The sequence below is a fragment of the Saimiri boliviensis genome, chromosome 9, assembly GCF_048565385.1.
Source record: "Saimiri boliviensis isolate mSaiBol1 chromosome 9, mSaiBol1.pri, whole genome shotgun sequence".
NCBI classification, from domain to species: Eukaryota; Metazoa; Chordata; class Mammalia; order Primates; family Cebidae; genus Saimiri; species Saimiri boliviensis.
The window spans coordinates 31,810,154-31,825,811 of NC_133457.1; the positions used below are offsets into that span (position 1 = coordinate 31,810,154).

Sequence of the window (15,658 nt, forward strand, 5' to 3'; positions counted from 1 at the left end):
AAATTGGCTGGGTGTGGTGGTGGGCACCTGTAGTCCCAGCTACTCAAGAGGCTGAGACATGAGAATCGCTTGAATGCAGGAGGCAGAAGTTGCAGTGAGCTACAATTGCGCCACTGTACACTCCAGTCAGGAAGTTAAAGCAAGACTCTTGTCTCCAAAAAAAAAAAAAAAAAGGAAGTAAAAAAGGCTACATATCTCAACAACTAACTGAACATGCCTCTATATTAGGTAATTCTTACAGCTTTTTTTTTCAGTTTTTAAAAGATAGGTAACTGCCTTAGTCTGTTTAGTATTGCTATAAAGGAATATTTACTAAAGCTAAGTAACTTGTTTTAAAAAGAGGTTTATTTAGCTCACAGTTTTGATAGCTGGAAAGTTCCAGACTGGGCATCTGGTGAGGGCTCAGGCTGCCCCACTCATGACAGAAGTGAAGGGGAGCCAGTGTGTGCAGAGTCCACATGGAGAAAGGAAGCAGGAGAGAGGCGCGGAAGGTGCTAGGTTTCTTTTAACAACCAGCTCTAGTGATAACTAATAGAGGGAGAGCTCATTACCCTGAGAACTCACCAAACCATTCGTGAGGAAGCCACCTCCATGACCCAAACACCTCCCATTAGGCCCTACCTCCACCACCAGGGGTCAGATTTCTAAATGAGGTTTTGGGGAACAAACATCCAAGCTATAGCAGTAAGAGAATATTGATCAGTAAATCAACATTTAGACAGTTACAATGCTAGTATTTAATAAAGCTCTCCATTCATCTGTAAGTAGTTGCTTTTGTGGCAGAATAAATTTCTAATTACTTTTTCTATTTTTTTCTGTTTTTAATCAATTCCTTTACTGTAAAATGTCATTTTAAAATGTTTATTTGATTTTATACAATTTTAACAGTAGAGTGATTTTGCTGTGGAAAATAAAATTTCATCTTGCAAGAAAGAGAAAACTCAAGACCAACTGGCATCATTATTTACATATTAGAGCGGGTCAGCCAATGAAAATCCTAGAAAAAGAAGACAACAAACATTCAGTCAAAAGAAATAATTGCCTTAAATTATATCCTCATTGTTTCACTTGTTCTAAAACCTAAAAGTCCTACACAATGGTGGCAAAATGAGGTTTGTCTTTGTTCTGGTGCTTTTTTCAAAAAGGACCTAAAAACCTATTAGTGAATCTTCCTGCTGCGTCCTACAAAACAACCTAAAATGGCATTCTGGATCCTCTTCCATTAACAGTAATCAGAGAACAAAAACCAGAAGTACACTAAAAGGACCAGAAGTACCCTCAGAAGGAGAAGGGAGATGGAGGAGGCCCACAGAGGGCTGAGCTCCCGGGTCTGAGAACATGAGTAGGAAGAACTGGGAACAGAAGCCTTTTCCATAACTAACACCAGCCTACACATATGGCCTGGACACCGGCACAGATTTACGCACTCCCACATGGAGGCTGGAAGTGGCCAGCCTACACTGAGAATCAGTGACAAATGGTAGATGGACAGACAGACAAAAATCAAGTTTGGAAAGTATAATGTATGTAAATTCCACTGGAATGAAGATAAATAATTTCAAGGCATAAATGCAAGAAATATAAAGATAATCCTCACAGAATTGTGAAAGAGGAAGGTAAGAACTTATATTTCTCCAGAAACATCCAAACAAAATTCATAGAGAAATTATAGAACAGATCATTGGAAGTAAATCAATAGAAGTGTGAACTCACTAGCAGAGATGACAAAATTTGTTAGAGATTTTCTGTGATTAACATAGTTCTCAAGATGATGATGGTGATGATGATGATGATGATGATTCTGAGAGAGAGTCTCACTCTGTCACGAAGGCTGGAGTGCAGTGGTGCGATCTCAGCCCACTGCAACCTCCACCTCCCGGGTTCAAGCAATTCTTGGACCTCAGCCTCCTGAGTAGCCGAGATTACAGACATGCACCACCACGCCCAGCTAATTTCTGTATTTTTAATAGAGACAGGGTTTCACCATGTTGGCCAGACTGGTCTCAAACTCTCAGCCTCAAGTGATCCGCCCACCTCAGCTTCCCGAAGTGCTGGGATTACGAGCATGAACTGCTGTGCCCAGCCACCAAGATTATATGTATTCATCAGCCTTCTTATAATGGCTTTAGTTTCCCTAGTGCTTTGATGGCCTGATGCCAGGAGGAGGGTGTTTTTGGTTACCAAACTAACATCTCAGTCACTGTAAAGTATAAACTGATATAAATCCATAAACTGGCATGAGATGAAAAAAACCTGTCTATTGACTGACTGGCAGAAATCATTTTACCAAATAGAACTTAAGAAAAGACAATCCACAAACCCATAGGAGTACAGATGGATTCTGAAAGTTGCTGATCCTCCCTTTAAACAGTCTGCCTGCTTGCTCCACATAAATCCCTCCTAATGCCCCCTGCCCTTCAGCTTACTGGCCTAATATTTCTGCATTCATCTTCCTCATCACTAAGCTTCTTGAGTGTCTCCTCTCCCTGCTAGGAGGTAAATGCCAAAGGCTCTTAAATCTGTTTTTATACAAACAGAATTTCAGTAAAATTCTATATATTTTAGTGTCTAAATTAGTTAATTTATATTTCATTGATTGTCCAGGTGTCTGTTTGCCCATTCATCCACTGCTTTGTTCACAAAAGAAAGACATCTCGGCCGGGCGCGGGGGCTTAAGCCTGTAATCCCAGCACTTTGGGAGGCCGAGGCAGGTGGATCATGAGGTCAAGAGATTGAGACTATCCTGGTCAACATGGTGAAACCCTGTCTCTACTAAAAATACAAAAAATTAGCTGGGCATGGTGGCGCATGCCTGTAATCCCAGCTACTCAGGAGGCTGAGGCAGGAGAATTGCCTGAACCCAGGTGGCGGAGGTTGCGGTGAGCCGAGATCGCGCCACTGCACTCCAGCCTGGGTAACAAGAGCAAAACTCCATCTCAAAAAAAGAAAGAAAAACATCTCATATGTGTAAGAATCAATACAGAAAGGACTTGAAAAAAATATCTGTTCTGGAACGAGTGGCTGATACACCAAGTGTTCACATGGAAGACAGGTTATAAGAGGAGGCAAGTGACGGTACCAGGACGGCAGTACAAAATTAAGTATGAAATGCAACTTAATCTGGGATAGGAAAGGCTCATGCTATGAACTTTGTCATTTACTTTAGTGCTGTAATCAATACTGCAGTTTCACTTTAGTCAAAGTAACTGATATTCAATGTGCCTGTGCAAATCCTCATATTACAGTTGCATCTCCCTCTGTCTTCTGGTCTCTTTGGTTGGCAGTCACTTCCTCAGACTTGCCATGCTTCCTCTTTCCTCTTGCTACAGGGCCTTTGCACACCTCTCCCCTCTTCCCTTTGCTGAGTCAGTCTCTGCTTATCCTTCTGATCTCAGTTTAAGAATCACCTCCTCTGAGAAGCCTTCCCTGGAACCCCAACATAAATTGGATTCCTTTGTGGTATGTTTGCTTAGACCAGGGTTCCTCTCCTTCCAAGCAATTGCTTCGCTGTCATGGTGTGTTCAGTTGTCAGGTTACCAGACTGTCCCTCTTTCCTACCAGACTATAAAAGCTCCATGAAGGTGAGGACTGAGCCTGGTTTGGCTCACCATGCTATTCGTAGCACCTATCACGTATCTCAATATTCACTGAATGAACAAATGAAATTGCCAAACTCAGAAATGGTTTAGAAAGACCTCTGTGGATGATACAGGGTGTTCTGTTTGGTAGACACTTTTTGGATAGGGGTAAGGGAGACCGATCCATTTCTGGCTTTCTGCTTAGCAATTATATTTACCTGGGCCTTCCGTGTAGCTTGTGGCTCAATCATGATGTTGATAAGAGAGGGTTTAGTTGTGTCCGCTAGGCTCAGTCTCAGGGATTTTTGGAGTTCTTCTGGTGTTTCTACAAAATACCCCTTGCCTCCAAATGCAGTCATGACTTGCTCATAATGTGAATTTGGCAGTAAACACATTGGAGGGATCCTGAAAAACAAGGTCATGAGTCAATGAAATTTAAATCTTAAACTTCGTACAAAAAAAAGTCATTCTCTGAAATACTTCATTAAAAATTCTAGGCTGAACTGAAAGGCATACTTTTATCTTCAACACTTAAGCTGAAATGCCAGTACACTGAGTTTTTCCTGCATTTACAATTGTCTATATAGCAATGTCCAACAGAACTTTCTGTGATGATAGAAATGTTTTGAACCTGCACTATCCAAGATAGTAGCCACTATCCACCTGTTGCTGTGAGCCCTTGAAATGTGACTAAACAGAGGAACTATATTTTTAACTTCATTTACTCTGAAGTAATTTAAATCTAAACTGCAACAGTTGCAACATGCCTAGCTACCACTATACTAGACAGCACAGGCTACACTATCAGCTATTATGAATCCAGAAGAAAAATGCGAAAAAAAAAAAAAAAAAAGATTCCTGCAAAACAACAAATAACAAGAAAACAACAAATAAAGTTAGTGAGGCATAAACAGACACACCCATACCCTGTTCCACCCCAAGACTGGTTCACAAATTCACATCTGTCTCACATTCCATGGCCAGCTACAATACCTTCTTAATCTGGCTCTGCCATCAGATGATCAAGATTTAGCTAAGTGGTTAAAAGGAAGGTAGACCTCTGGAACATAAATAATCTGTAAACATCCAAACATCCACATTTCTACATGGTGTAATAGGAATAGTAGGACTGGGAGCATTTTGCAATAAGCCCTTTCATTAACAAGGCTCAGACATCACACTCACTTATCTGAATCTTTAGTGGCTCCCTGATTATAAACCATTTATTGAAGTGCCTAATTATGGATATTTGTGCAAAGAGGAACTAAGACAGAATTCCTGCCCTCTAGAAGGGCTGACAATCAAAACAGACAATACTCATACCATGTAGGCAATACTCATTCCAATATAGAAGACTTTTTTAAAAGAGATGAAAACAGGTGAGAGAAAGTAAATATACATTGGTCTTGTACTTACACTGCAGTAGGATCTTGAAATTTTAACGTTTCTTTCCAAGTATTCATATCAAAACCTTGGTAAATTCCATTGTTATTCACTACCAAGAGTATGATTGGCAAGTTGTACCTAAAATGACAGTAAAATATGAAGGAAATCATTCTTCATTCTAAAGTAATTTATTTTCTTTGTGTTGAAATTTTAACTTAAAAATGAACAGTTTTCCGTAAGCTTTTTGTAGTATTAGAGGAAGACTAAAAATTCAGCATTTATTGTCTTAAGACAGGCTAGCAAATCATTAACAGAAAGATCACGGAAGAGGAGAAAGAAGGCAAGATTAACAGTTGATAATCCTGGCTGGGCACAGTGTCTCATGCCTGTAATCCCAGCACTCTGAAAACCAAGGTGGGCAGATCACAAGGTCAAGAGTTCAAGACCAGCCTGGCCAATATGGTGAAAGCCTGATTCTACTAAAAATACAAAAATTAGCTGGGCGAGGTAGCTCACGGCTGTAATCCCAGTACTTTGGGAGGCTGAGGCGGGTGGATCACCTGACATCAGGAGTTCGAAACAAGCCTGGCCAACACGGTGAAACCCCATCCCTAATAAAAAATACAAATATTAGGCCGGGCGCGGTGGCTCAGGCCTGTAATCCCAGCACTTTGGGAGGCCGAGGCGGGTGGATCACGAGGTCGAGAGATCGAGACCAACCTGGTCAACATGGTGAAACCCCGTCTCTACTAAAAATACAAAAAATTAGCTGGGCATGGTGGTGCGTGCCTATAATCCCAGCTACTTAGGAGGCTGAGGCAGGAGAATTGCCTGAACCCAGGAGGCGGAGGTTGCGGTGAGCCGAGATCGCGCCATTGCACTCCAGCCTGGGTAACAAGAGCGAAACTCCGTCTCAAAAAAAAAAAAAAAAAAAAAAAAAAAAAAAAATTACAAAAATTAGCAGGGTGTTGTGGTTGACACCTGTAATCCCAGCTATTTGGGAAGCTGAGGCAGAAGAAATGCTTGAACCCAGGAGACAGAGGTTGCAGTGAGCCAATATGGTACCACTGTACTTCAGCCCGGGTGACAGAGAGAGACTCTGTCACAAAAAAAAGAAAAAAAAAAAAAAAAGAGTTCATAGTCCTTTAGCGATTAGCTATGGATCTCAGACAAATCACTGAACTTGTCAGAATCTGCGTTTTCATAAGTCTAGATCAGGCGTCCCCAAACTCCGGCCCCCTGAGGCCATTTATCCAGTCCCCCACTGCACTTCAGGAAGGGGCACCTCTTTCATTGGTGGTCAGTGAGAGGAGCACAGTATGTGGCGGCCCTCCAACGGTCGGAGGGACAGTGAACCGGTCCCCTGTGTAAAAAGTTTGGGGACGCCTGGTCTAGATGGTATATGAAGAACACCTTCCCTATTTAATATTCTCTAAAGTACCACTTCTAGCTAGTTCCTGGGAGCAGTGTTTGCACAGCACCTTTCTATTTACTGAGCTGCTCATAGACACCCAGTCCTTGCTAGATGCTGTGGGAGATATACAAGAGACTGGCACACACAATCTGTGCTCAAACCACCACACCCATAATCAGAAACACATGACATGGTATAATCACCACTAATCAGTACAGAAAGGAAGTATTTAACATTGTGCTAAACAGTACAGCAAAGATGAAAAAGAAAAGCTTGATTAAATGTTCTTGACTGAAAAGAACGTAGGTTTTATTTTCTAACATAATTTCTAACAAATGGTAAAAACAAAACTAAAGTGCATACTGTTAAATAACAGGATTATGGTAATCATTGGCTCTCCATGCTCAAAAGGCATCATTATTTCCACTAAAAGGCTGACTTCCCCATAAGTCATCTTTTTTGTGTATATCACTTGGTTGTCAATAAGGCACTCTAACAGACACATATAGTCAGACCTCATTATCTGAGTTCTGCATCCATGGATTTAAACAATTGATCAAAAATATTGGGGAAAAAAAATGGGTCTGTACTCCACATGCACAGACTATGTTCTTTTCATTATTTCCTAAGCAATACAGCACAACAATTATTTATATAGCATTTATATTATATTCGGTATTTTAAAGTAATCTAGAGATCATTACAAATATATGGGGGGTATGTGTAGGTTGTTTGCAAATATTACTCCATTTTATATCAGGGACTTACTTGAGCATCCTTGGATTTTGCTATTTGAGGAAGGTCCTGGAATCAATCCCCCATCGATATGGAGGGACAACTATACCTTCCCAAATCTTGAACATTTTATATACCAAAGCTTTGCCAGCCCCAAAGCATGGTTCACAAAAGCCCTGATAAGAGCCCTGGCTAAGAACAGGATGGTTTTACTAACGTTTAAATACAGGTGGAAAAATAAAACCCCTATCCTTCTATAGTAGGATCTGTAATTAATGAGTTTCTCCATGAATTCTCATAACTACACACATGATCCAAGGCAGGTGGAACACTTGAGCTTGGGAGTTTGAGACCAGTGTGGCCAACACGGCAAAACTCTGTGTCTACAAAAAAATACCAAAAACTAGCTGGGCATGGTGGTGCATGCCTGTGATCCCAGCTACTCTGAAGGCTAAGGAGGTACGATCGCTTGAACTTGAGTGATTGAGGCTGCAGTGAGCTTCAGTTGTGCCACTGCATTCCAGCCTCGGTGACAGAGCAAGACCCTGTCTCAAAAAAAAAAAAAAAAAATGGCTTGGATTATCTCATTTGTTCCTCATAATCATCTTTCTAAGGTAGGAACTATTACTATTCTGACATTTTATTTTTTTCAAGGAATTTCTGCCTAAAGGATACCATTCTTATTTTAGAAGAGAGGAGACAGGCTTGGTTAAGTGACTTGTTTTTTTTTTTTTTTTTTTTTTTTGAGACAGGTTCTCACTCTGCTGCCCAGGCTGGACTGTAGCGGTGTGATCTTGGCTCACTGCAACCTACGCCTCCCAGGTTAAAATGATTCTCCTGCCTCAGCCTCCCAAGTAGCTGAGACTACAGGTGTGTGTCACCACACCTGGCTATTTTTTGTATTTTTAGTAGAGATGGGGTTTCACCATGTTGGCCAGACTGGTTTCTAACTCCTGACCTCAGGTGATTTGCCTACCTCAACCTCCCAAAGTACTGGGATTACAAACATGAGCTATCATGTGGCTTTAGTTAAGTGACTTAAAATCACATGGCTCTCACTTGACAGAACCAGTATTTAAGATCCAGGCCATTTGTCTCATAAGCCACACTGCCTTTTTTTTTTTTTGAGATGGAGTCTTGCTCTGTCACTTAAGCTGGAGTGCAGTGGCTGGATTTCAGCTCAATGTAACCTCCGCCTCCCAGTTCAAGCAATTCTCCTGCCTCAGCCTTCCAAGTAGCAGGGACTACAGACGTACATTACCACATCTGGCTAATTTTATTTTTTTATTTTTTCTGGATTTTTAGTAGAGACAGCATTTCACCATGTTGGCCAGACTGGTCTTAAACTCCTGACCTAAAGTGATCCGCTTGCCTTGGCCTCCCAAACTGCTGGGATTATAGGTATGAGCTAGCACGCCTAGCAGAGGCCATGCTCTTAACCACCATACTCACTATTTCCCACAGGAAACAAGCTTCTTTCAAGCCCCAGTATTTTTTTCTCAGTGACCTCAAAACCACTCCCCACAGTTTTACAAGTTTTTAGCACACAGTGAAGAGGCCAGAAACATAGTGTTCCAGGAGAGAAAGACTGTGGGTTACCAGCACTGGCAATCCTCAGGGTAGAACACAGTGCTATGCACAGGGCACCTGGTGAACACTTGTGTTAGGGGACTGGGTCTTGTGTGTCATTTTTCATATTCTGGACAATGAAATGCTCTGATTCAGGGTGATTTTTTACCTGCAGATGGTTTCCACCTCCATGCCAGAAAACCCAAATGCACTGTCTCCTTCCACACAGATAACCCATTGCCCAGGGCTTCTATCTTTAGCCACCATGGCAGCTGCAATAGCAAATCCTAAACCAACTCCCATTGTTCCGAAAGTACCAGCATCAAGCCTGTTGGAGAACAAAGCTAAAATGAAACTCTCTGGGGCATGTCATAGAGGGTGGGGTTGGCACAAACCTTCTAGTCATATTTACATAGTTTCAAACTGAGACTGTGGGACACGTGTCCCCCAGGGCTGTTCACAGATTAGCTAACTTCTCAGAGTGGCCATTTTATAGCCATTTCATGGAAAAATAAAGAGCCATAAAAGCATTCTCTTTCTTCAATATAAAATCATTAGACTATTAGGAACTAATTTGTCAAGGGCAGAAAGAAGTGTCTCCTGTTTGCTTGGAAGACTGTGAACATACTCCTAGAACACTAAGTAAACAAATTATTACATGATACCAAGAACACATTAAGCATAAAAACTACAAAACCTCACCTAAGGATACTTTTATGAAATATGTCATTACATACTGAACATGTATAATTCTCAAATGTTTTCTTAATCTGCACTATTGTAGTTTCATATTAAACGCATTATAATGAATTACCATTTCTTTCTGCTTTAGAAGTCTTACCTGTGACGAGGGAGGTAGTTCTGAAGCACAGTCCGTCCAATGTCCATAGTATTTGCTCCTTCGCTTACCACAAAACAGTCTGTAGGTAGTTGTTCTTGAACATGGTAGAATACCGTGTAATAATTCATAGGCAGGGATTTTTTGGAAGCTAATTCCTGAAAAGTATGGGAATACAATTAAATTAAATTGGGATACAATGAAAATTACCAATGTAAATAAGCTACTATCAAACTTATTTGGAAATGGGCAACAACTACAAGCCACAAGGTTCCCAAATGGCTATAAAATGGCCACTCTGAGAAGTTAGCTGATCTGTGAACACCCCTGGGGGACATGTGTCCCACAGTCCCAGTTTGAAACACAAATAAGCTCAGGAGTATCCCTCTTCTTGGAGATCTGCAATGCGCAGGAACATATTAAAGACTCTGAGAAGCCCTACAGTAAAAAGAGCTGTGAAGCATCGGGTTAAATAAAACTAAACATTCTTATTTGAGCACTCTTAGGAAAACAGTGCCTTAGAAACAGTGAAATTTATTCTAGAATATTTTCATCTGAAATATGACCCTAAAATTAAAATGTCACAATTTTAAGATACAATCTGAAAATCCAGTTTTCCTTCTAACACACTTGAGAGTAAAGGAGATATGTTACCCCCACTATTCTAAAGAGTCCCTGAATGGAGAGGAAAACAGCAAGGTAAATGCCTTTGTCTAGCCAGGTGCCTTTCAGGGCTAAGAGAAAGCTACAGAGAGCTTTAGCAGCAACAGTCCCATCTGACGCCGGCACTGCCTCTTCACCTATGCTACTTTGTTCTGCTGGAAATTACACCCAGCATGAATGAGGGACCCTCCCATATGCCTGCACCAGAGAAGAGAGGCAAATCCCTTCCATCTTAAACCAACATCATTCCTATGGGAAAGAAAAGATTAGCCATGATATGACATAGGAAATAAAATTGAGACTTGCTCTGGAAAGGAACAGTCACTGATTAAAATTCCAATGTAAGATAGATTAATGTATAATCAATTCTGCTATAATGTTTGATACAAAAATGTGAATTTATTCTAAGACAATTGATATATTAGGAACCGAGTGAGCATAACTTGAATTTTGTATTTGCTCATGCATGATTCCACCAGTAACAAACACGGGTGGAATCGTGCGTAAGACACAGAAAACTGCACCCAGCTGAACAAAGATACATAGGAATACACAAAACAATTTTAAAAATCATCTTTCTCACATAGGGAAAGCACTATACGCACTACACACACACACACGCACACACACACACTTAACTAGGAATCACCAAATCCTGCAGCACTGACCCATTTTAGTGCTGGTAGTAGTTTGATGGTTTCTAGCATCACCACAATTTCTAAAACCTTAGCTACCAGGCAAAGCCAAGAGTGCAAACGAGAGCATCACAAAAGAATTTCCAGCAGTGATACAAAAGTTAAAAAAAAAGGAGGCTATATATTGGGTGAAAATTTGAATTTTGACAAAACAGCTATATAACAGCACGCCCTGAAAGACGTATATCTTAAAAGCAGAAATACATCTCAAAAGCCCTAAGACTTAAGGATTCCAACAACAACAAAATCACCTCGCGGTTAATTTTTTTTTTCTTTTAGAGACAGGGTATCGCTGTCACCCAGGCTTGAGTACAGTGGTATGATCTACTGTACTGCCACTTCAACTCCTACACTCAAGCAGTCCTCCCACCTCAGCCTCTGAGTATATAGGACAACAGATGTGTGCCACCACATATGACCAATTTTTTTTTTTTTTTTTTTTTTTTTTGGTAGAGACAAAGTCTTGCTATGTTGCCCAGGCTCTCAAATTTCAGGCCTCAACTGATCTTAGTGACTTGGCCTCCCAAAGCGCTACGATTACAGGTGTTTGATTGTGATGTTCTATGCCAACATCAAACTGAAGACACACCCATCCGCTTCCACGATTCTCTCTTTCCAACCGATGTCCAGTTACTCTCCTTCCACCAGCTCACAGTAATTCACAAGCTATGACCCTTCAGAAACTCCAGGTCTTTTTCAAGGTAAAATGCTATATTAATTGGCATGTATTTCTTAACCATTTAACATGTTTAAAACTTGGCGACCATTTCTATTAGGTTCTTATGTTATTCTCATGTTACAAAAAGTTTTTGAGAGTTGTGCCCCCTAAGCCCCTTTTTCCATGAGCCCTGGCGTTTTCATTGTACGATTTTGCACAGCAAGGTGATTTTTAGGAATGCACATGTCACATTACAGCAGAAGTAACTGAACCATGAACCTGATGTGTTCTTGAGCTTCAGTGGGTCCCATTTTACCTTGGATGCAGCTTCATTGCTCTTCATTTTTTCTCTCAGACTTTTCCACCACTTGCTCTCTGGAGGATACACCCATGATGTTTTATCAAGTTCCTCTAAAAGCTAAAAAACAAAACAAAAATCCACAAACTTTTTCTTTGCCTTTTTTTTTTTTTTTTTTTGAGATGAAGTCTCATTCTTTCACCTAGGCTAGAGTGCAGTGGCGTGATCTTGGCTCACTGCAACCTCCACCTCCCAGGTTCAAGCAATTCTCCTGCCTCAACCTCCTAAGTAGCTTGGACTACAGGCACCTGCCACCATATCCGGGTAATTTTTGTATTTTAAGTAGAGACAGAGTTTCACCATGTTGGCCACGCTGATCTCAAACTCCTAACTTCAGGTGATCCATCCGCCTCAGCCTCCCAAAGGGCTGAGATTACAGGAATGAGCAACCATGCCTGCTCTGCTTTTCAAAAATAAATTTGAATCATATTAACATGGAAATCTCTTCTTAAATAAGACAATATTGCCCAACTACCCTTCACATCACTCAGACTCTTTTTTTCCTCTAATTAGCAAACACCTGATAGAAGATCAATGGGTAACATGGAAGGCTTTTGTTTGGGTCAGTACAGGCTTCTGCCAGACGCTGGGATGTCCACAGGACAGACTGAAGTACTACCTCCTCCATACTTCAAGCAGGTGCTCTGAGACCCTCCTCAGTTTTTGACACTAGAAGAAAAACTACTCCTTCCACAGAACTCTTACAGGAAGACCAACAAATAATCATGGACTCCTGTGACACAGACCAAATCTCCAGAGTGATTTAATATGCGATTCTGGATTACATCCTATTTTGTGTAATCATGACAACAATACCAGTTGTATAATCCAAAATCAAGTGATAAATGTGACTACATTTTATCTCCTGTCACAGTGAAATGTACAAACTATGTACAAATAATAAGAACCTGGAAAAGTCAATGATCAGTTTGAAGAATAAAAAGCTCTTTTTTACCTAAAGAAATAACTTAGATTTTTCCAGTGCTAAGCCATTTCTTGGCAGTAAGTTCAGTTCCTTTGGAAGGTATCCTTTTTCAGATAGCTGGATCCCATTTAGTAAAGTACTGTTTGCCTACTGAAGGATGTTACATTTTCAACCACCTTCCAAAAATGCTTAACTTCCATGAAAATGAGCCATATACAAGAAGTTGGATTTATCAAGTTCCAAAGTTATATTTAAGATAGTTTTCAAGCATACATTTTGTTTAAAACAGATATTAATAGTAGACCTGTTACCAAGTGAATCAAGATTAAAACATTTTCAAGAATTGACTATTCCCTAAAGAGCACTCCACATAAACTAAAACAAAAGTTCTCACCTGCTTACTGACAGCACTTATGTCTCCTAGCAGAGTAACAGCGGGCTTTACATTATTACCCAATTCTTCTGCACAGATATCAACCTAAAAAAGAGACAAGGCTAAAGAATAACCCATGTTTATTTTGAAAAATCTGTAAGAAGTCAATTAAGACTGAATAAATGAACTGTGTATATAGGACACAAGATAAAGAAGATTTGATATTCAGAAGTTCCTTAATAAAAAAAGTAAAAGTCCACAGAACTATATTAGTATCATAGCTAGTATAGAGAGCCTCATTATCTTCCCATGTTTAAAAATCTACTCTATTGAACTTTGGTATTGCTTCATTATACCCATAGGGAATGCATTTGACCTGATCAATGATAGTTTTGCATCTAATCAGTAAGTTCTATGGAGTTTTATTTGGAATTCCTACCTAGAGTGTGGGTTGTCAAATTTGAGCATATATCAGAGTCACCTGGTATATTCTGGGCTTGATAAACAATAGACTGTAGGAGTCTACCTCACAGTTTGTTATTTTAATAAGTCTAGGGTAGAGTCAAGAAATGTGCATTTCTAACAGGTTTCATAGATGGTGCTGATGCAGCTGGCCAAGATCATGGCATCATTACTTCTTCATTTACTCATTAGTTCCATTTCTGGATGGCCATGAACAAATGAAAACGGCTCCTGCAAAGAGGAATAATTTAGCCACTTCAAAGGGGATGTATCTTTTTCTGTAATCGAGAGGGGAAATCAAGAGGTAGCAGCATCTTCCAGGTAACTCAGTCTTGCTTGTCTGTAGTTTTAGTTCTCAATGGCTACAGGTGGGAAAGGAACATTGGAAGTTGACTCCTTAAGAAGTAAAAGGTAGGCCAGGTGTGGTGGCTCATGACCGTAATCCCCACACTTTAGGAGGCTGTGGCGAGCAGATCACAAGGTCAAGAAATCAAGACCATCATGGCCAACATGGTAAAACCCTGTCTCTACTAAAAATACAAATAAAAACTATTTTTAGTATTAAAATACTACAGGTGGTGCACGCCTGTAGTCCCAGCTACTCGGGAGGCTGAGGCAGGAGAATCGCTTGAACCGAGGAGGCGGAGCTTGCAGTGAGCGGAGATCACACCACTTCAGCCTGGCGACAGAGCGAGACTCCATCTCAGTAAAAGGTAGATTGGAAAAAGAGCAGCTGTAGCTGGGTCACCCAACATCAAGCAAGCCAAGCACAGTGGCTCAAGTCCGTAATCCAGCATTTGGGAGGGTGAGGTAGGACAATCGTTGGAGGACAGGAGACTGAGATCAGTTTGGGCAACATGGTGAGACTCTGTCTTCACAAAAAAAAACTACCCAGGCACTGTTGAATGTGTCTATACTTCCAGCACATCAGGAAGCTGAGGTGGGAGGATCACCTGACCTTGGGAAGTTGAGGTTTCAGTGAGCCATTATTGTGCCACTGCACTCCAGCGTGGGTGACAGAGCAAGATGCTGTCTCAAAAACAACCACCAAACAAAAACATCAAGCAAAATGGGGCCAATCCGTGTAGAGCAAAAAGGTTTGCATGCCACTTTGTAGGTAGTACTGTCCAGACCAGTAAGGAAACTGGCTTATAAGGTGGGTCATAATGATTCAAGAATCATCAAAGACAAGTCAGAATACATTCCCGATGCTGCTTAATGACATGTAAAAGCAATGTCATTTAGAAATTCCCATCCGAAACGTGAAAGTTTTGCCATCTGAAAGAAAACCTCACTCCCTAACAATGCTGAATGTTTTGTTCTAATCTACCATCCTACCTAAGTCTCTTTTCTCTACCTTTAAATATACTTGAATTGTGAAGAAAAGACAAATTAGGCTTTTTAAACTATTTGAAACTTGATTTTGAAAGGTTTTCTGGCCAGAAGTAAAGCGGCACATTATGTTTCATAGGCTTGAAAAGGAAACTTATTTTGGTACCTGTAATGATGTTAGACAATTTATAAAATTATACTTGTGTAAAAAGAGAACAGTTTTTTTCTTTTCATTTTTTTTTTTTTTTTTTTGCAGAAACCAAGAAGAAAAGATAGGGAGAATAATGAATACAAACATTTCTGATTTTAAGTTCCTCCTAAGTACCTGGATAAACTTCACATCTGGCTGATATCTTGGAGGCAGTCCAAAATGTAAAATCCAATTTAGTCTGGCACCAAATAAAACAATCACATCAGCAAATTGCAAAGCCCTATTAAAGAAAATTGATATGGAAAGTATAACTGTATTTCTTATGCGAATTATTCTAAAATTTATCTCTCAAGTATTTGAGATGTCTAAATCATTTGAAGCTTACATCAGACATCAGAAATCAGCTTTTGAGTTTATTTGATCTTTCAAGCTAAAATAATTTATAAAACCATTTTAAATAAATAACAATCTAAAATATAAATTAAGTAAAATACAATAAGCTGTATTTATAATCTTTTATT

At 40.1% G+C, this 15,658-nt stretch overlaps 1 protein-coding gene across 8 annotated transcripts in view; it reads right to left on the bottom strand.

Moving 5' to 3' along the window:
- HACL1 (2-hydroxyacyl-CoA lyase 1) overlaps nucleotides 1–15,658 on the bottom strand; it is a 90,237-nt gene that overhangs the window by 48,103 nt on the left and 26,476 nt on the right. For 5 of the 8 annotated variants that reach the window (XM_074405678.1, XM_074405680.1, XM_074405679.1 and 2 more), the window contains exons 10-16: nucleotides 15,312–15,417; nucleotides 13,214–13,297; nucleotides 11,853–11,954; nucleotides 9,524–9,678; nucleotides 8,852–9,010; nucleotides 4,995–5,102; nucleotides 3,797–3,983 (exon numbers count right to left, since the gene is read on the bottom strand). In XM_074405678.1, coding sequence (XP_074261779.1) covers nucleotides 3,797–3,983; nucleotides 4,995–5,102; nucleotides 8,852–9,010; nucleotides 9,524–9,678; nucleotides 11,853–11,954; nucleotides 13,214–13,297; nucleotides 15,312–15,417 — 901 coding nt within the window. The other 3 variants (XM_003924939.4, XM_003924938.4, XM_074405675.1) reach the window with 2 other exon arrangements.